General features: G+C 34.4%; 1 protein-coding gene across 1 annotated transcript in view; it reads left to right on the top strand.

Moving 5' to 3' along the window:
- Positions 1–1,361: 1,361 nt before the first annotated feature.
- Positions 1,362–21,733, top strand: part of itcha (itchy E3 ubiquitin protein ligase a) — a 30,535-nt gene continuing 10,163 nt past the window's right edge. The window contains exons 1-19 of the mRNA XM_007252679.4: positions 1,362–1,526; positions 8,714–8,782; positions 8,948–9,089; positions 9,185–9,309; positions 10,833–10,964; positions 11,181–11,229; positions 12,093–12,271; positions 12,943–13,132; positions 13,900–13,995; positions 14,103–14,277; positions 15,364–15,433; positions 15,623–15,707; positions 16,552–16,680; positions 17,534–17,606; positions 17,698–17,769; positions 17,883–17,971; positions 19,180–19,339; positions 20,439–20,572; positions 21,514–21,654. Of these exons, the coding sequence (XP_007252741.2) occupies positions 8,758–8,782; positions 8,948–9,089; positions 9,185–9,309; positions 10,833–10,964; positions 11,181–11,229; positions 12,093–12,271; positions 12,943–13,132; positions 13,900–13,995; positions 14,103–14,277; positions 15,364–15,433; positions 15,623–15,707; positions 16,552–16,680; positions 17,534–17,606; positions 17,698–17,769; positions 17,883–17,971; positions 19,180–19,339; positions 20,439–20,572; positions 21,514–21,654 (2,066 nt within the window). The 5' untranslated portion in view covers positions 1,362–1,526; positions 8,714–8,757. The remainder of the gene's footprint in view (positions 1,527–8,713; positions 8,783–8,947; positions 9,090–9,184; positions 9,310–10,832; positions 10,965–11,180; positions 11,230–12,092; positions 12,272–12,942; positions 13,133–13,899; positions 13,996–14,102; positions 14,278–15,363; positions 15,434–15,622; positions 15,708–16,551; positions 16,681–17,533; positions 17,607–17,697; positions 17,770–17,882; positions 17,972–19,179; positions 19,340–20,438; positions 20,573–21,513; positions 21,655–21,733) is intronic.

Raw genomic sequence — 21,733 nt, 5'->3', positions numbered from 1 at the left:
ATGTTATACCTTTGTTTGTCATGTAAAAGTGACAATTTATACCTCTGCACAAGAGTTATTACACACAGACTTGTGGTACATCCAGATTAAGTAAAAAGAAACTAACTAGTAGTACACAAACTTAGGAAGGAACTCACACACAATTGGTGCAACCCTGCCCAGCTCATCCCAAATCATCTTCTCAGTTGGGTTAAGTCAGGGGATTGTGGAGGACAAACACTGTTTTGTTTGTTTACTGCATGATTCACAATTTAAACATTAGACATCAGAGACACTTCTTAATGTCCTTCTAGTCTCTTATGTAGAAATAACACTGATGTCTAAGTACAGTCTTGGACACCTGACCTGACAGGGGCCTGTGTGCCACTTTATAGCAGTAGTGTGTGGTGTGTGTTTATGTACTTAGGTTGTACTAATGAGTCCCAGGGTGTAAGCTGTGTGTGTGTTTTTGTGCATGATAAGTGTGTGTGTGTGTTTGTGTATGGTAAGTGGTAAGTGTGTGTGTTTTTTATAGTAAATATGTATGTGTTTGTGTGTTGCAAGTGTGTGTGTGTGTGTTTGTGTTTGTATAGTAAATATGTACGTGTGTGTGTGTTTGTATAGTAAGAATGTATGTCTGTGTACGTTTGTGTGTGTGTGTGTGTTTTATGGTAAGTATGGGTAGTAAGTATGTATGTGTGTATGTGTGTGTATGTGTGTTTGTAAAGTAAGTATTTATGTGTGTGTTTGTATAGTAAGTATTAGGCGTGGGCAATATTATATTGTATACAATATATCGTGACACAGAAATATCATGATATTAAAAATCCATATCGTGATAATAGGGCTGTTCTGTCTTAAAAGTAGTCTATTATTTACTGTGAAGCTTTAGGTGTATTTATTGTATAATTGTTTTAGTTTGCAGTTTATATGCATGCACTAAATATTCTGCAATATTATTTGCTGCATTATATTATTTTATGCTATATTATTTATTACACATTATGATTATACTGTTATACTTTTATACTATATTCCTGAAATTAATGAATTATTTTAGTTTTCCTATATCGCCAAGTATATCATTATCGCAAAAAATACCCTGAAATATTGTGATATTATTTTAGAGCCATATTGCCCACCCCTAGTAAGTATGTATGTATGTATGTGTGGGTGTGTGGTATGTGTGTGTATGTTTGTATAGTAAGTATGTGTGTATGTTTGTATAGTAAGTATGTGTGTGTTTGTATTGTAAGTGTGTGTGTGTGTGTTTGTTTGTATTGTAATTGTGTGTGTGTGTGTGTGTGTGTGTGTGTGTGTGTGTGTGTGTGTGTGTGTGTGTGTTTGTTTAGAGCCGTCACCAGCCAGCCTCCCTGTTGCCGAGTCACATGACCGGGTGATGGAGGCCGCAGTGGAGGACCTTTGATCAATGGAGTAGCGTAGCTAGACATGGCAAAATACATCAGCCGGACGGAAACGCGGGGTTTTCCCTGTATTAAAGTCTTTAAGAGCCGATTTTGAGATTCTGAGACGTTGATCTGCATCTGGTAAGACTGAAGGGGAATAATGGAAATGTCTGCGCTTTTTATTTTTGCTTATATATGATCTGATAGTTAGCTAGATAGGTTAGCTTACCGGCTAGCGGACACCAGGCTGACAGCAGCGGCAGGGAGACTGACTGACGGGGTGTGGAGGGAGAAGATCCACTTCCTCTTCAAGTATCTCAATAACTATCTATATTCCTCTCATTTTTCTTATTAAATAACAAACTTTTCCAGATAGACCAGAAAGCGCCACAGACTAGCACAAAGCCTGTTTTCGTTAGCTAGCTAACCTAGATAACTTAAGCTGTAACGTTAAATACAGCATATTCCACTGTTGTGTTCTGTTAGCTCACTATTAGCTTAGCTAGCGTTAGCGTTAGCTTTGCCAGCCTGTGTGGTATGAGTGTTCGTGGTTCTACACTGTCACGCAGAAACGTTATGAACTAGCTAGTTAATGTTATTTACAGATAAACTGATTAACTTGAAATATAGTTAGCTAAATTGGTTAGTTAATGTTGCTACTGTCCTTAATGGTACCTAATGTTGTTAGCTAAGCTAGCTAACTAGCCAGCCTTAGTTAAGCTAGCTGTTAGCTAAGTTATCTAACTTGATATCTTTAGTTAGTTAGTTGGGGGCTGTCCTTTCGTTCTTTTCCGTTGTTATTAAATGTTTAACTGGTTTCAAAGTAATTGTAATTTACATTAAATAGCACATTTAAGTTAATCAATCTCTAAAATTAATTTGTTGGTAGCACACCAAAGAGAATAAGCACCAGTGTTGTAAGCACTAAACGTTTCTATTAAAAATAAAGTGGCAATAGAAACAGAAGTATAAGAAATGTTAGCTAACTATTTAACGTTAACTATAAGTCAGTCAGATTTAAATAACAGTTATTCTACTGCCTCTGTATGTAAACTTAGCAAAGTAGTTGCTTAAACGATTTTATTTTGCCATTAATTGCTTTAGTTAACTAGTTAAGAGAGAATTTTACATGCTCTTTGTTTGTAGAAATGTAGCTTTAGCTAAGCTAGTGTTATCTGTTGTTGATGACACTAAACTTCATCTATTGCATAACATTAGCTTAGCTAATTAGCTATAGTGGCTTTGCTGCCAGTTGCTGTAGGATAGTGGTGGCAGTGTGTTAATTATATGATATATAAAACTAGGTAATTGGCCATACTTTAAGACATTTAAACTGGGTACAGTCCTTACTCATTCATTTAACCAGCCTTAAGCTATTAGACCTCTATATGTGCACTACTGTATATACAGGTTCTGTTTATACTGTTAGGTCATTCCCTCCTTAATCCACCTATCACTATTGCATTGTTGTCATGTGTCTCTTGTCTCACGTATTTCTATATCTGTGACCTTGTTGTATTGTACATTTAGTGTCACTCATTCTTTTATTATTTTGTTTTGCTGTACTTGCTGTAACTTTGGGAAGGACATACATACATACATACATACATACATATGCAGTATTGACAATAAAACTACTTGACTTGACTTGAGTAACCTAGCTAATGTTTAATTAATAAACCATCCCCCATTTAATAAAGTGACACTGCTGAACTGAGGACTTTTTTTTATTAAACTAACAAAACAATTTGACATTAAATTAATAATTTAAAATGATTAAATTAGTAATTTAAAATGATTTTAATGAGGAGACAACATATTACATGGATGAACTTATACAATTGTTCAAATCCTTTATTAAATCAAGGGAACATGCTTCTCTCTTTTCTGAAATATAACAGTAGCTTAGTTAACCTGACTATGAAATCCTGCGTAATGTTGGCTAACGATTATGACTTTACTGACTGTACTTGACAAAAATATATAAAATACAATATGTTCACATACTGGTACTTTATTAAATATTGATATTAAGTATTTGATTGCTATATTATCTTCTAAAAACGAATTAACACCTTTACTACAAGCGAACGAGAAGCTACTCACTGCATCAGTTGTGGTTGAATAACTTGTTGCCAGCTGAAACATAATCACCAGTTCAGTAATTATCCAATGGGATGCTCTTAACTATGTGGGTGATTCTCACGAAAAACAGATTTAAAAGGGTTCGCACTTGAAAAATTTCAAAAGGCATTTAAATATAAAATTTCTTTTTGTTATGCAAGACTAGGGTCTGAACTTTTTAGAAATACTTTTTTTTTTTAATTTTATAATTTTTTTCTGTATATTTTGCACCATTTTAGTCAGTCAGAGCACACACATTCTCAGTACCGCAACATGATAACACAGAACAGATATGGTTTAAAAGTTACACATTTGTTACTTTTTAAATAGATATTATTAACAGTTGTGCTCATATGTGTATATAACCCAGAAAATATTATATTTATAAGTTTCCCATTTTTTTTTATTTTATGATTTGTCTCATTACCGCAACAGATTTCATGATTAATGTCCTGTCTTTTCAGGATATTTAACTGAAAAATTACATGTATAATTTCTTATTTAGTACAGATGACCTATGAAGAAATACAATTTATCCAAATACCATTATAAACTAGAATTTGTTTTATAACAGTAAAATAATTAGTAAATAAATATGTGTTGCGGTAAAGAGAATGGTGTTTCGGTAAAGAGAGTCAATGTTTCGGTAAAGAGAGTCATTACAAGGATTCCTACTTAATTAACAATAACACTTTACACAACAAACACAGTGTGAATGCTGTGAATAAATAACAAATTCTAATGATGTACTTCTTGAGTTTTGTATGGAGTAGTAATATTGAACAAAATGTGGTATTTGCTGTTGAAAATTATTCTCAGTAAGACTCAAGCTGTGAAAATATCCTATTTTGAACTGTGTATTTTAATAAAACAAATTTCAACATACCTCATTAGACATAAATTCCTTAAAACTTTAAACATCACTGTATAACTAAATTGAAATGGAACGTTTAAATACAAAATAAGTAATTCAACATCTCATAAAACAACTTTTTTATTAAGTATTAATTTCATGACAGATATAAACATCAATGTACAACTAAATTGAAATTAAATATTTAAGTATGAAACAAGCAATTCAACATCTCATTAAACATCTTTGTATTAAGCATTAATCTCATGAAAAATGTAAACATCAATGTGCAACTAAATTAAAATTAAAGATAAAATTAAAGAAAGTTGTTTAATGAAATGTATATATGTGTGTATATATATAAATTTCATATATATAATATATACATTTCATGAAACAACTTTTATTGTTATAAACTGTTAATAAAGGTTGTTTCATAAAATGTGTATATATATATATATATATATATATATATATATATATATATATTTATATATATATACATATAAACAGTTTATAACAATAAAAGTTTATAAAAATAAATTTCATGAAACAACCTTTATTAACAGTTTATAACAATAAAAGTTGTTTCATGAAATGTATATATTATATATATGAAAATTATATATTATATATATATATATTATTATTATTATTATTTTTATATATTATTTTTATATCTTATGCGGAAGTTATATGGGTGTCACTGCCCTGCTACATAAATCTGTTTTTTATCTGAAATTGCATCATGTATTGTTTTATATATTGTTTATTATAAGTAAATAAAGGCTTTTTTATGAAACAATATATATATATATATATATATATATATATATATATATATATAAGTTCATGTCACTTAAAACATTAATTTCTCTTTACCGCAACAGTGAATCTCTCTACCGCAACAGGCCTTAAATTGTTGCGGTGTATGAGAAGGCTGTTGCGGAGTATGAGGGACCTTAACCTTCTTTGATCTCTGTGGGGCCACCATGATGCCTGGCTAAACTTTTGCTAGCTTTTTGTATTTAGACTTTAAAAACCTTAAAAATTCCCAAAACACAATAACATTTTCATTTTTTTAAACATTAAAAACTAGCTGTTTCGGTAATGAGAAACAAAAAGTTGTGTATGCTCGCTGACAACCAAGTTTTTAACATTTATCTGGAGAGGTATAAAATTAGGTGCTTACCTGGTAGCCATCTTGGGTGTCATACTAAAAGGTGTCCCCCCTCTCAAAATGGCTGTTTTTTTTCTGTTCCTTGTGGTCTTAAATGGTGCTTGAAAATTGTTGCGGAGGCTGAGAACATTGGTTCTGACCAAAGTTATTTTTCTAAATATTTTCTTTTCTTTTACCAATGAATTCCAAGTAATACATTTTTATTGACTGTAACAATTTACTTTATGAGATACATTTAAGTTTTTTATTATTTATTTATTTTAAATATTAAAATTGTGTAATTGAAGAGCCGAGATTCAGCAATGGACGCGTTGCGGTACTGAGAATTTCACACTAAATTATAAAAAATACATAATTTAAAATATCACAATGTCTACTTTTAATCACTTCCAATATAGCCTTTGATGAGATGTTTATAAACCAGTGTTTCCCAAATTGATAGCATTTACCTGTTCATCACACTCCTTAATGCCACCTCATTAGTCTGATTTCGTGAGAATCACCCATTTGCTTAGTTAAGTCGAGGTGATGCAAATATACACATGATTTATCATTGTAGTTAATTTTCTGAGCTTTTAAGTATTCAGTCTAGACTGAATACCTGCAGTAAATCAAATTAAACTTTTTACGGTTTGTTTGTTTGCTCATACTAAGCTCACAGCTCATCAGCGTTAGTGTGCTCTTGTACGCATTCTTCAGAATGTAATGACCTTTATCTGGCTTCAGGTCAACTTCTGTTTTTAATGGTCTTCGTGTACCAGTGGGCGGGAGGAAATACTGTCTGCTGCTGTCAGCCACTCCTGTCATCAGGCTATTAAGAAAGCACACTCTGCTGGGTCAGAGATCCTGTTTCTGATACGAAAAACACTTGGAAAAAAGTAAAGAAGGAAAATGTTTTGATTTCCTATACTCATAAAAAAAACTATGCATTTTTAAAGAAGTGTAGAGATTTTCTGACTGTTTTGTGTATTGAATTGCGTTATGACAAAACCCAGTTGTATAACCTTTGATTTGCAATCTGATATTTGCACTTTTGTTAGCTAGTATTTGCATTAAGCTCTAGGAAAATTGGGTGAAATTGAAAATATTAATAGACCTGTCACAATAACTATTTTTTGTTTGACAGGTATATTGTTGCAGAAATATTTGAGATAAACAATAGTATTGTCATTTTAAGTTCATTTAATCCTACTGATGTAATATTAGTATAACAGCATGATAAAGCAGTTACACCTTTTTAAACAGATGACACACCAGCTCTTTCAGGCTAATACATTTTTCTCTCTAAGTAAACACAATGGGCAATATAAAGGTCAGCAGAATGGCTGAGATCTTGTCTATATGTTGGATGATAACTCAATAACATACTTATAAGGATGGGTCTATGGAAGTTTTCATACGGTTTAGTAGCATTTCAATTGTCTTTCAATTTCAATGCCTGTTTGGTACACATGCACATGTAATTGTTCTGGATTAGAAAGCTTTTACAGAATAATGTACTAAATCATTTTGTTAGAACTTAGACCTTTTATGATCTAGGCTGTTTCAGGAAAAAAAAAAAAAAAAAACTTATCTGAGTAAGGCTGAGTAAATGTTTCCACATGATCTTCAGCAGCAGGCCTGTTAAGAGTGCACCATGATTGCATCTAGTTCTTTTGTCAATGTGTTTAATAAATAATCACCTGTTAATTGAGCTTGTGGAAAGGTACAATTTGAAAGCCGGTAGTGAAAGAACAGATGCAAAATGCAGATAATTGATTTCATCAGGTAATTAAAGTAGGAAAGGGTGCAGGTTCACTCATTTAGATTTGTTTTACTCTGCAGAACCTGTGCAGTTTATAAGCCCACAAATACAAGCATTTGGTCCATTGTTTAGCTTGGCTTTGCTATAATTGACAGCTCTCCTGGCTGTTCTCCTGGCTGTTCTCCTGGCTGTTCTCCTGGCTGTTCTCCTGGCTGTTCTCCTGGCTGTTCTCCTGACTGTTCTCCTGACTGTTCTCCTGACTGTTCTCCTGACTGTTCGGTTACATCATCTCTAATCTGGCAGGGATTACTCTGTACTTTTCCTGTCTCTAAATTAGCTGCTAGTGCTTTAAGGACAAGTGTTGCACGTAACAGCAGAGACAGTGTCCTCTTCAGAAAGATGATTACTCACGGCTGACCGAAGGCCACGGTCCTTTCTAAGTCCAGTCTTTATATTAGGCATTCATATACAGAACGGCCAATATAAGCATGGTATTTGAACATGATTTCTTTAGGATAATTGTTTCTGTAGAAACTGCAGACGCTGATTTTTGGGTTTTCAAGAAATAAATGCTTAAAATAAATCTCTCGGTGTGTAATACATCTATATAGTATGAGTTTAACATTATGAACTAAATTACGGAAATATCTTAAATAAAAATAACTATCAATGATATTCATTTTTTTTGATGCCATAGTACATGTACATTACATATAGGCTTTAACATAAAACATCAACACCAGCTTGCCTTGATCTCTTTCCGCTTGAAAAAAAACAAAGATGTATACCAAAACTAGATGTGACCTGACCTGACTCTGAATTAATATTGTATTTTAATAGCCCAAAAAAAGGGGTAAAGTGCTTTAAGCAAAGAGATCAATACTTGACAACTAAACAACTTTGGAGAAATTTAAACTAGCCCAAAATAATTGTTAATAAGGGCTCAATTATATATTTTGTCTACCTGCTACTTTAGCTAATGAGATATACAATCTACCATACTAGCCACTAATTTCCAATCATTTGTGGGGTTTTTTTGGGTTGTTTAGGTTATCAAGTTTTGGTTTCTTGGTACCACTTTTGTTTATATGGGTTATTAACATACAGTGTTAATAGGAATACTAATACTTGAATATTATGGTAATAGGTAAAAGGGTATTAATACTTGGCAGTGATACAGTAGTGTTAATAAGATGCAGATTCTTCAGACAGAAGGATTTTAAAGACAGGTATGTGTTGATATTTTATGTTAAATCTTTTTAAAGACACAGCCATCCACAATTTCTCCATTAACTTCTATTCAAACTGAGCTGAATGTTTCCCACCCATGAAGGGAAAGGCGGTTTTCCCCAATGAAATTGGTTTAAAATTTACCATTTTTGTTTATTTTACTTGTGTGTTGACATTTTATTTATCTCTGTCCACAGATCTGAGCAACCGAGCCCCAGCAGGCGCTTTTAATGGCTGCACAATGAAGGCCCAATTACAGATAATAGGTAACCATTTCTACAGTTTCAGATGCATCTGACTTTTCCCTCGTTTTTACTTTTTACCCATATATTTTGATTTCTAATATGTACTGTATACATTCACTTCAAGGTCATTGTTCTCTTTGTTTATATGTTTGTTTATACATTATGGTCTTATCTCTTGGTCATTAGTTCTCTCAGCTAAGCTGAAGGAGAACAAGAAGAACTGGTTCGGGCCTAGTCCGTACGTGGAAGTGGCCGTGGATGGCCAGTCTAAGAAAACGGAGAAATGCACCAACACTCACAGCCCCAAATGGAAGCAGCCTCTCACTGTGTAAGTCTGAGAGGATAGTTTTTGAACACAGATTGCCTATAAGGTGCTGAGACCTTTTATATTTATCTTTTTTGTCTTTTTTTGGTCCCAAACAGGATTGTTACCCCCTTCAGCAAATTAATATTTCGTGTCTGGAGTCATCAGACTCTCAAATCAGACATTTTGTTGGGAATGGCGACTTTAGAAGTCAGTGAGACCCTCAAGTCGAATGACATGAAGAGTAAGTTCTGTTTTTTTTTGTCACATATAAATTGAACATATATTTAATCTGAGTGCATGTGTGTGTTCACTGTTTGATTTGTGGCATGCTCCCTGCACTGCCACTGCACTGAGAAAGGCAGGTGAACTGGCTTACTGCACTAAACACAAAGGCTCTTTTCAGAAACAGCACTCCGTTGGCCACATGACTTTAAAACGCCCACTGTGAAAAGTATAGCCTTGAAGTCGAAGCCAGGCTGTAGACCAGCACCAGCAGGGGTGGTGTATATTTGAATAAATGGAAAGCTTGGGGGGTAGATCTCGATGTATCATTATTTTAAAAAATGTAAAAACTATGTGATGTTGGAAAGAACACAACATAAACATGACACCATCTCTGTCCTTTATTCACCCTAGGTATTGGGGTAGAAGACTCAGTAGGGTTGACATTATAAGAAACGAGAACATACTTACCTGTAGTTCCTTAAGGAATGGCTGCAAAAAACAGTGTCCCTTTCTTCCTGATCCACCAGCACAGGGGAAGAGTGGTTGCTTGTAGGAACCTGACGAAATAGAAATAGAAGAGATTAATGCAATGCAAAAAAATTAATTTTAGCACCAGGAATTACCTGTTTATTTATAAGAATAATAAGTTATGAGAATACTGATCTTAATCAGTCTTACATAGAATTATTCAGTTAATCACCTTATTGTAAGTTATTTAAATTTAGACTAATCAACTTTAAGGCAAAAAAGTGCCAAAGATTTTTGCTTGATGTAAGACATACTTTACTCATTTTGAGACCTTATGATTGCTTATTTTAGGAAATCATGCTAAGAAAAAAATTACCCTCACCCTTACGATTGCTTATTTAAAAAAATCGTACTAAGAAAAAAAAGATTTTCCCATTGCACAGATTTTTTTGCTTAAAATAAGTATATTTATCTTAATTTACATATATTTTATCTAGTTTTTGCCAATGCATTATTTCAGTACAGATTAGAAGCTAGTGAAAATGATGCAGCATGTTTAATGTGCAGTACTGCATATCTTATTTGGAAGGGAGGGTTATTAGTTCTAATCCACCAGTGTGAGACTGTTCTGCCGGGGCGGGCTTTATTTACAAGAACCAAGGAGGATCTCGTGAGGGTTCTTCCCTAGATACGATTCTCACCTGTGTTTACCACCAGCAGACAGGTATATTAAACAGCAGTTTGAGAGGGCGAGCAAGTGTGCGGAGGTACTGTGCTTTAGTCATAATCGTGGTAGATTTTTAGTTGTTGGTGTGGTGCAGTGGATAACACCAACACCTCTCCAGGTCTGGGTGACTATGCTGTGCTACACCAATAAGAGTCTTTGGGCAAGACTCCTAAAACTACATTTGCCCAACTCTGTAATAGGAATAACTTCACTGTGGATAAAAACACAACAGCTAAATGCTGTAAAATTTTATTTAATAAAATACAAATAAAATTGAAGCACTTTTTCTTTTCTTCTTCTCTCCTGAACTCTCCCCCTAATGATGCCCTTTTCTCTGCTGTCAGTCTGTGAGGTGGTGCGGACCCTGCTGCTGAGCACTGAGAGAGACGGTAGTGACGTGGTGGGGGATTTGTCGGTGTGTTTAGATGGAATGCAGGTGGATCCTGAAACCTTCGCCTCAGAAGAACAGAAGCACAGTGAGTTACGTTTTCTGACAGCACAAACTCTAACTGTAAATTTACACTTTTATTCCTATTCATGGTGATTTAAAACCATCTACCGTGAGTCACATTCTAATTTAAAACTATTTTAATACAACATACATAGCTGTTCAGAGAGCATATGCAGCACCCTCTTGTTTGCATCATGGATTAATAGTCAGTTTTAATGATGTGTTTTTCCTCTAATCCCAGATGCTCTTCCTAATGGGGAGTCCAGGCTGAATGGGGATTCGGCTGGAAGGTATGAAAGCTGCTGCTGATTCAGTTTTTTTTTTTTTTTCTGCATTTAAACTGAATGCCATCTTAAATTAGCAGGAGGAAAACGTCAGATCTTTGTTATTTTAGTGTGTTTAATGGAACTAAATAACCCTGTTTAGTTATTTCACCATACCATACCGCACATTTTTTAAATGTATTAATTTATTTGTTTATTCATTTTTAATATAGTGTTAGCTCTTGAATTTAATGTTTTAAACAGGGAAGGTGTATCTACATTTAGTACAATATAATGTACAAGTGGGTCATGAATAAATATATATATATATATGTACAAGGATATGTAAAGAATTAGATTTGGCTGTTTATATTATTACTATATTCTTTTTGTAAACTTACTAAGACCATGTTTCTTAATTTGTTGCCTTTGGGCAGGTTATGCCTGGTATATCCAAGCTTTCAAAAATGTTTATTTTTCCAACTAAAACATAAGTATGACTTAAAATAAATGAGTCAATGTTTGCTATAAATCAGTCTAAAAATATAATTTGTTTTTTGACCTATTGATTCGTTGCCAAATACTTGGTGTGTCCGTAATAATATGGGATGCCAAACAAGGATACAAATTCATTATATATAATTTCCAGATAGTACATTGCTCTGCTAATTATGCGGCAGATAAATCTACAGTCATTTTAGCAAGTAGATGTATTTGTTATAAGTTTCTCCATTTTGAATGCACTCCTGCTAGGTAGACTTTTACCATGCCTGAGCATGATTTCACTCAAAAGTTTACCTCTGGTTATAGACAAAACATTCCAAGGGTGAGTGCACACTTACAAATCCCATATTAAAGGTAAATTTTTTTGTGATTTTTGTTTTTGTCAGATCAAGTCGAGACTCTTCGCCATCCAGTGACATTGCTGACGATACTTCGCTTCCCAATGGCCACGCTATGGGCAGTACAGGGTCACCCTCTCCTTCAGCAGGTTCTCTGAGACCACCACGCCCTCCTAGACCACAACGCCCTCCCCCGCCATCACCTCAGAGACCACCCTCTTCCACAGGTACCCCATACATTTTTCATGATCAGCTTGAGCCTGATTTAAACCCAGCATTTAAAGTGAGCTTCTCAACTACCGTTCTGAGTAACTACCGGTCTAAGAAAACTTTTTATTAGACTGGAACTCAAAATTATTTAAATTCAAACATGTAAACAACAATCCACAGAATCAACAAAACAGACTAAAATAATATGTCTAGTATTGTATTATAGTATTATAATATTTGTAATAGTAACACACAGCGCTGCAGGTCAAGTGTAATGTGAACTAGTGGAGGATTTTTTTTTTATGTTACTGATTTTGTGATTATCACCCCATGTATTTATATAGATAACAAAAATAGCATTAAAAACAGTCTCAGACCATTTTCATGAGTCCTAACTGAAAGAGCCAGAGGAAAAATGTGGGAAATCTTAGCTCGAGCAGAGAATTTAAACTCTAATTTGGTGTATTTATGTGAAAATATGTGCTCACTATAGTTTACATGTAGAAAAGATTTAGAAAGATAGTCATTTCTGAAAAGAGATAGAACAATGAAAATACTATTTTAGGGATTTGAAAGTTTTATCAACAAATATTAAATAATAAATATTTTATCAACAAACATTCTGCTGTAATATAATATTATTGTAATAAATATTGTAAATATCCATTTTTCCTTTCCTTCATTTCAGCCTCTTCTACAGGCTCTACTCCAACCCATGGCAGTGCCGGTCCTAGTCCAGAGGTTTCACCACGTGTGTGTGTTAATGGTGAACCAGCAAGCCAGGGCTCAAACTCTGGTTCTGGTTCAGGCCAGGCCCTCCGGGTCAGCCCGACACCACCCAGAGTTTCCCCCATCAACAACGGCCCTCTTCCTCCAGGGTAGGCTTCTCCTGCTATACTAGCATATTATATAAGATCAATTGGTACATTTGGCAGTGTAGGCAGTGTGCCAGCTCCTGCTGGAAAATGAAATCCGCATCTCCATAAAAGTTGTCAGCAGAGGGAAGCATAAAGTGCTGTAAGATTTTCCAGGAAAACACTGCACTGACTTTGCACTTGATTGCTGACCATCAGTAAATTTTGCATTTCATTTGGAAATCAAAAGATTAGAGTCTGGAGGAAGAGTGGAGAGACACACAGTCCAAGCTGCATGAGGTCTAGTGTGAAGTTTCAACCAATCAGTGATGGTTTGGAGAGACATGTCATCTGCTGGTGTTGAGTCACTGTTTTATCAAGTCCGAAGTCAGTACAGTGCATCCCTCTGCTGACAACTTTTAAGGAGATGTGGATTTCATTTTCCAGCAGGACTTGGCACACTGCCAAAAGAACCAATTGGTCTTATATAATATTCTAATTTCTGATTTTTGAGTTTTATTGGCTTTAATCCATTATCAACAATAAAAGAAATTAACACTTAAAATAGATCACTCTGTGTGTAATACATCTATATAATATGAGTTTCTCATTTTGAACTGAATTATTGAAATGAAGTAACTTTTCAATGATATTAATATTTTTTAAGATGCACTAGTAGATACTCAGAACTTGTGAGCTGTGGTTTCTGTAAGGACATAGTGTCTGAAATGATCTGTGTATGTGTGTGTATCTGTGTTTGTCTTGTGTCTGTTCATGTTTGGGTGTTGTAGCTGGGAGCAGAGAGTGGATCAGAATGGACGTCTCTACTTTGTGGATCACATTGAGAAGAGGACCACATGGGAGAGACCAGAACCGTTGCCTCCTGGGTAATGTAGTCCTGCTAAAAATGCATAGCACAAATGCATCTAATGGTTTTAACTGAGGTGTGTTGAACGAATGCTTGTTAAAGGGTTGTTTCTTGGTTTTGTCTCAGTTGGGAGCGTCGTTTGGATCCAATGGGCCGGGTGTACTATGTGGATCACATTAGCCGGACCACCACGTGGCAGAGGCCCACAGCAGAGTCAGTGAGGAACTATGAGGAGTGGCAGAACCAGCGTAGTCAACTGCAGGGAGCCATGCACCAGTTTAACCAGAGATTCATCTATGGGGTTAGAGAGCACACAAACATGTACATTTCTGCAGGGGTGTCCAGTCTACTCTGCAGAGATATCATCATTAAGTATATTAAGTGTGGCCCTTATTTGCAGTGTTACTCATTCAATGTTTTTCTTTACTTTGTAATGTATTTAATATAAAATACATGAAAACATGTCTATTTTAGGTGACTCTACCTCATAAAGACACTGAGATTAAAATACCAAGAGTGTGCAGATCTGTCCTTAAAGATAAATGTGATACTTTATACTAAAGTATAAAACATATTCTGGTTTGTTTAACATTTCAGTATGATGTCTTTAGCATTACATTTACAATGTAAAAAATCATAAAAAGAAAGAAAGCACACTAAATGAGACAAGCTGTGTCCAAAACCTTGACTGGTACTGCATATAATAAAAATATTGAATAAAAAAGAAATCTAATATTAGCTAGCTAGTATTACAGATGATAAAACTAAAGAACCACAACAGATAATAGTGTTAAACTTTGTTTAATAAAATTGTAAAGAAAAAGACAAGTAAAACATGTGAAACATTGACTAAAACCAAACATTAATCAAAATCATATAACATAAAATATAAAAATATGGCCATATCTTAATATTATGCGTGTACAAGCTTGGGCATATTTTTCTGTAGAAATATATTTATAGGATTATGATTATAGGAGCTCTCTTACAGTAGATTACACAGTTAGCGGTATTTACTATTTTTATATACTATTTTTTTATACCTATACCTGTATCTTATAATTTATTGCCAGTTCTCTGAAACCTTTAGAAATATGTTTTTTTTTTTTTTGTTGTATTGCCCAGCCGTAACCAACAGTACACCTGATACCACTTTATTTAATCATTTGTCTTCAAATAACTGAGCACATGAGATTCTGTTTGTCTGGAATAAAAAGCTTCATCCACATCAACCCATTGTGGATAAGACTGGATACCCCTGAGCTACTTTGTTCATAATTAAGGGAGGACATATGCACATCTTACTATAATCATAAGTTAAGCACACTTTCTCTAATTATTTTTGGCTTATTGTCTTTTCTATCTCTTTTTCTTTCTCTCTCTTCAGCTTCAGGACCAGCTAGCACCTGCAGCTAATAAAGAATTTGATCCGCTGGGTCCTTTACCACAAGGATGGGGTGAGACAGCCATGAACCCATTCCTAACCAATTATCCCCACCACTGATTCAAATAAAACATGTTCCACAATTATATGAAGCGTGGAATGATGATAAATGTGCTGTTTTCAGGCTGTAGCAGGCAGTGGTGTGTATGCACTTACATGTTTGATTCAAGATGTATGAGTCTATCCTTTTTTTTGCATGCAGAGAAACGAACTGACAGTAATGGAAGAATGTACTTTGTTCATCATCCTACAAGGACAACACAGTGGGAAGATCCTCGCACTCAAGGGTAAGACCGAAAATTCTGATCAGTAAAATAAGTGACAAGAACTACCACACATCAAATCGTACACAATAATATCGGCATCATTTTTGAATATCATGAACGATATTATACCCTGAGATATCAGCCACCCTTCTGTTACAGTCTGATGAGAATTATTTTATTTTTTAAATATTTCAGTTAGGGGTGTATCATATCATATTGCACATTTAAAAAAAAATGTAGTAATGTATTCATAATTTTTTTCTTTTCTTTTTTTCTTTTTTTTATTCAATAGTTTGTCATATCGCCAAGGATATCGTTATTGCGAAAATACCACAAAAATGTCATGATACCCCTCTACCACACAGTCTAATCCTCTCTGGTCAGACTGTCCACACTCAGACTATTTACTGTAGGATGTTGAAACACTATTTATTGACATTATCTTATCTTTTTATATTCTTGTAATTTTTGTTAAAGCAAGAAAAATAAATAAAAAAATAAATTTTAAAGGAAATAGATGAGATCTATGAACTAGTGATGTGAACTAGTGTGAAGAACAACCAGCACTCCAGTGGATTAATTTAATTCAGCCAGCCGCTCCTCTGATTTAATCATTAAGCACTGATTTACAAACCAGCAAATCAGTCTTGATCTGATGTTGATGAACAGAGTGATGTAAAACCACTGCGTTTTGTATGAATGTTATTTGTATTTATTCTAGTATGGGTGTTTTACTGAATACAGTACAATGAGCTCATACTAAACAGATAAGGAACTTTATATTTTTAATATATTTATAACAGTATGGTCTACATACACTATATAATCTGAGTGATTTCTGAGTTTCTCTTACTGTGTGGTGTAGGTTGTTGAATGAGAAGCCCTTGCCTGAAGGTTGGGAGATGAGATTTACCGTAGATGGGATTCCATATTTTGTTGACCACAACAGGAGAAGGACGACCTACATCGACCCTCGCACAGGCAAATCCTCACTGTGAGCTTTAAAGTGTTAAACTTTCTTTTTTTTAAATCGATATAGACAAAAGTATTGTTAATTATCGTATTTTATTTCAGGTGTTTAATTCAGGTGTTTAAATTGTGCACCTAGCCAATCAGCCTTTACAATATTATTTCTTTATTTCTTTCTTTTTTTTTTTTTTTTGGTATTGAGGATATCATCACTGCAGCTCAGCTCAGCCACAAAGTTTTAGACCACCTAAAGTCACAGAGCGGGGTCACTGAATGCTGAGGAGCGTAGTGCAGAAAAGTCTCCAACACTCTGCTGATCAGTGATTGCAGAGTTATGGTACAGATAAATAGACCAGGACAACATATCGATATTTTATCATATCATATGATACATTTTTTTTAATCATATCTTGCATATCGAAGGTATCATCAGTACTCAAAGATTAACCATAAACCCAACTGTACATTTTATTACAGAGAGTGTAATTTTTTTTTAATTGAATGATGTGCAGCAAGAGTTAAATAAGAATTACTTCTGATGCATTTTTTTCTGCGTGTCAAAATATGATAAATACTATGTATTGTGAAAATGTCTATGAATATTGTAATAAAATATTGATATTTTTAACATATCGCCCAGCTCTGTCAAGGGTGGTGGCTTTTAAAACTGTTCATATCGGTATTGGATTGCATCATATCGTCCAAAATTAAGAAATGTATCATGATATCGATTTTTGCAAAGTTAATTCCTGTGGATTAGAAATAGAATGTCATACAAGCTTGTGTACGTGTCCCAGTACTTTTGTCCATTTAATGTAGTGTAGATACTCTGCTCAGTGCTCTTTAGTTCTAACCTTGCTTTTCTCTCTGATGTACAGAGAAAACGGCCCACAGATCACTTATGTGCGAGACTTCAAAGCCAAAGTGCACTACTTCCGCTTCTGGTGTCAGGTATGCTAAATAATTGGTGATTTCATATAAGGTGACATTCCCGAGTCATCCTGTGTCGCATAGTTATTTTATTTTTGCTTTATCACCATAGCAACTGTCAATGCCTCAGCACATCAAGATCCACGTCAATCGCAAGACACTTTTTGAGGACTCTTTTCAGCAGGTATGGAGTACAGAGGCTTTTTTTGTAGAGCTGTTTGAGCTGTTTTAAAAGAGGAGAATTTGAAGTTATCAGTAGTTAAATTTCTTGTTTAAATGGAAACACGTGTTTTACAGATAATGAGCTTCCACCCACAAGATCTGAGGCGAAGACTGTGGATAATCTTCCCAGGAGAGGAGGGGCTAGATTATGGAGGAGTGGCAAGGTATGTTAATTAATCTGCTATAAGACATCTTGAGTGTTTTTTGTTGGTTTTTACCTTTTATTTAAGAATTTCCTTTTAGGCCACAATTTCTGGAAGTTTTTGTTCTTTTTGTATATACATGTACTATTATTAATGTACTATTTTGCACTTTAGTGTTGTGGTAAATTTTTTTGCATTGCATTTATTTTTATATGTTTAGTAGTATATTCTTGAAATTGATGAAATATTTTCAGTGGTGTTTCCTATTGCCTATTCCTATAATGTTATCACAAAGCTACGCTTAAACATTGTGATGTTCTTTTAGGGCTCTATCACCAGCACCTAGTGTTATGATCCTTTTTCATGGTGTAAGGAACATTCACTTAATGTCAAATATGTTTTACCGAATTATGTTGATTATGTTGATTATATATGTTTTTTAACTACTATTTTTTTTATTATTATAATGCACTATACAAAGTGTTAGGGACAGAAATGCAAAGGGAGAGGGGTAATGGGCTCATTCACTCACATTCAACTTTGTCTGTGTCTCCAAAAGTGCCTAGACACAACAGATTACATAAATACTCACTAAATAAGTTTAAGGGCATTTAAGTCCCACATTCAGCTTTTATTTTAAATCGATGGAGGACGTTGACTAATCAAAAAATAATTATCACATTTGTCTACTACCAAAATAATCATTCGTTTTAGTCCAACAATGTAATGTTTCTTCACTTCTGTGACAATCATGATTTTTTTTTCTTAATTGGCATTGCTTAAAAAACAGTTTAAATCACTTTAATTTTTTTAAATTAAAAGAACCTGTGTTTTTGTGTATATCCTTTGTTCTGAACAGCTGTGTGCTGTTTACTTATTAAAGAATACATAGGAGAGCTGGTACAATGACTCCAGATGTTTTTTTCTTCACACATTATGTAAATTCTAGTCAGATTTATGTGGGGTTTATTCATTTAATTGGATCATAAACCTGTAAGTTTATTTCTTTTATTTATCTGAAGATAAAACTCTATCCAGAGATTCAGTGTTTCTGTATTTAATATTGAAGCACAATGGCCTACTTTGCACTGCAGCTGTGAACCAGTTGTGGTCTAGAGTAAAAACTGGGTCATCTTCAGTGATAAGCAGAAAGGAAATGAGTGGTACTTTGGTTGTGCTGAGAAAAGTGTGTGTGTGTGTGTGTGTGTGTGTGTGTGTGTGTGTTTCAGGGAATGGTTTTTCCTGTTATCCCATGAGGTTCTGAACCCCATGTACTGTCTATTTGAGTATGCGGGCAAAGACAACTACTGCCTGCAGATTAACCCCGCCTCCTCAATCAACCCGGACCATCTCAAGTACTTCAAGTTCATTGGACGATTCATTGCAATGGTACACACCCTTAGCTTTACTAAACTTCACTTCATTATTCTTTAACAGTCTGCAGAATGCTAGTCAGCTGTCAGTGTTTAGCCTTATAGTCTGCTAAGGAGGGAGGTGATGAGCTCTTTTATATGAACACTTTTTTTCTTTTATTCCCTTCAGGTCCAAAATCCTTACTAATATTATGCTTTTTACTCAGATTGGGCCATATGTGATATGTGACAGGGTGGTAAATTTAATACATTTCTTAATTAGCTCAAGTTCCTGACCTATCATTCATGCCAACTTGAAATATCATTTTCTGTGCATGAATAGAGCACATTTTTTCTATTACATCTATTTTAGATGATTGGGGTAAAGGCATAACATGAACAGTCGACAAATTGACAGTATAAAAGGACATCAGAACGTACCTTTATTGTTTCCGGATGCTCCAAAGGCTCCAGAGGTTACTTCCTATTTGTGAAATAATTTAAACAACAATATATTACATTATTTATAGACAAAAGAAGGGTATGGGGCCAAGTGTTAGATTTTATTCCAAAATAAATAATATTTTTTTAAATTAATCTCAATTTTTAATCTCAACAGAGATTCAAAACGATTCGACCACGTCTGTTAGTTTTTCTGCCTGATGAGCACTAGTGATTGGGAATATACCCCCAGCTGAATGGGTGGGACAGTTGTCCTAGCTAAATTGGAAGAAAAATGGGGAAAAAAATAGAAATAAGTTATAAAAAAGCAACAATGTAGTCATGCAACAAGAAAAAAGAAATCCTGTATAGAAGAAAAAGATGTATCGCAGACCTCTAAATTGTAATCGATTCATAAGATGCCTAGATATGGCCAAACCCTAAAAAGAACCTTTTTTGGGAGATTATATGTTATGTTTAGATACAGTATATATGTTATGTAGGTCAATACAGATCAGTGTGTAAAAAAGACCATATACTAATGAAAAAAATAATTGGAATAATAATTTGGTATATAAAAAAAGCATAGAAAAGGAAATAGGTTTTGCAATGACCTCTTGTTTCTGTACACTGCATGAGTTTCAGTTGACCTACTGTAACATTGTTTGTTTTCATGGTCTCTTCTGTTACTTCAGGCTCTGTTTCATGGGAAGTTCATAGACACAGGCTTCTCTCTGCCCTTCTATAAGCGGATCCTCAACAAGCCTCTGGCTCTGAAAGACCTCGAGTCCATCGACCCGGAGTTCTACAACTCTCTCATCTGGATCAAGTGAGTGATATCACTGCCAGTGGTTGTCACGACTATGCTAATGATAGTGATAAACATCGTTAGAATGTATAAGACAGTGGGTGAAAGGCTGTCAGTGGAAGAAAAAAAAACTGCACGCCTCCTCAAGCTCTTCCATACTAGGTGCCTTTAGCTCAGCAGCAGCTGGTTTCCTATAGTTTAATAACTGCTTAATTTCTTAAAACATGTAGAAGTACCAAAAGAAGTGACAAACATGCTAAAGGACAAACCTAAATTATATGACAAGATCTGGCGCCCCTGAATAATTTTGCTTAAAGGAGACCAAGGTTAAGCAAGTTCTACTCTGTACATCTGTTATAAACTGCATTTGAAGGTGGTGTGTGGGTGGATTTAAGTTATTATTGCTGTATCTGCATCCTAATTTATTGCATATGTGTCATGTAAAGCATTTTTCTTTTTTTTTCTTTTCTCAAAAATGCTTTTAAATACAATTTTAAAAAGCTCCTTCATACTATCCGAACGCTTTTAAAAACAATAAGTTTTCCCAGGAAATGCATGAACATTTACCCACATATCAATTAGAGCAGGATTAGAACAACCTTGGGCTATTTTTATATTTTACAAAACATAAAGTAAAAATGAATGCTGTTCTGCATTAGGATGGGACTAAAATCAACAAGAAACTCTGGTAATCGCTTTACCCCATCTCCTCAGTTATAACTAACCCCATCAGAATAGTGCTATTAATAACTTAAGCATCTGATAGTTAAGCATTCTTTAATAAAGTTAGTTTTTGTGTTATAACGTTGATTGCCTCCTGAAGAACCACACTGAAACTATTATTCTGAGGGCCTAGATAATGACATTTACTCACTAGGAGATTCATCCAGATGTGTAAAGGGATGGAGATGTTTTTGACTGCTGTTGTGTGTTGTGATGTTTGCTATGTCATTCACCCACAGGGAGAATAACCTGCAGGAGTGTGAGCTGGAGATGTATTTCTCAGTGGATAAAGAGATCTTGGGCGAGGTCACCACTCATGAACTGAAGCCAGATGGAGGAAATATTCTTGTAACAGAAGAAAACAAAGAGGAATATATCAGGTAATGAATTAAATGCAGCACAATACGATTATATTTATTTTATAATTTTTGTAATATATTTTATAAAAATATATAATAG

Source organism: Astyanax mexicanus, chromosome 5, assembly GCF_023375975.1.
Source record: "Astyanax mexicanus isolate ESR-SI-001 chromosome 5, AstMex3_surface, whole genome shotgun sequence".
Taxonomy (NCBI): domain Eukaryota; kingdom Metazoa; phylum Chordata; class Actinopteri; order Characiformes; family Acestrorhamphidae; genus Astyanax; species Astyanax mexicanus.
This window is presented reverse-complemented; position numbering and strand designations above follow the sequence as displayed.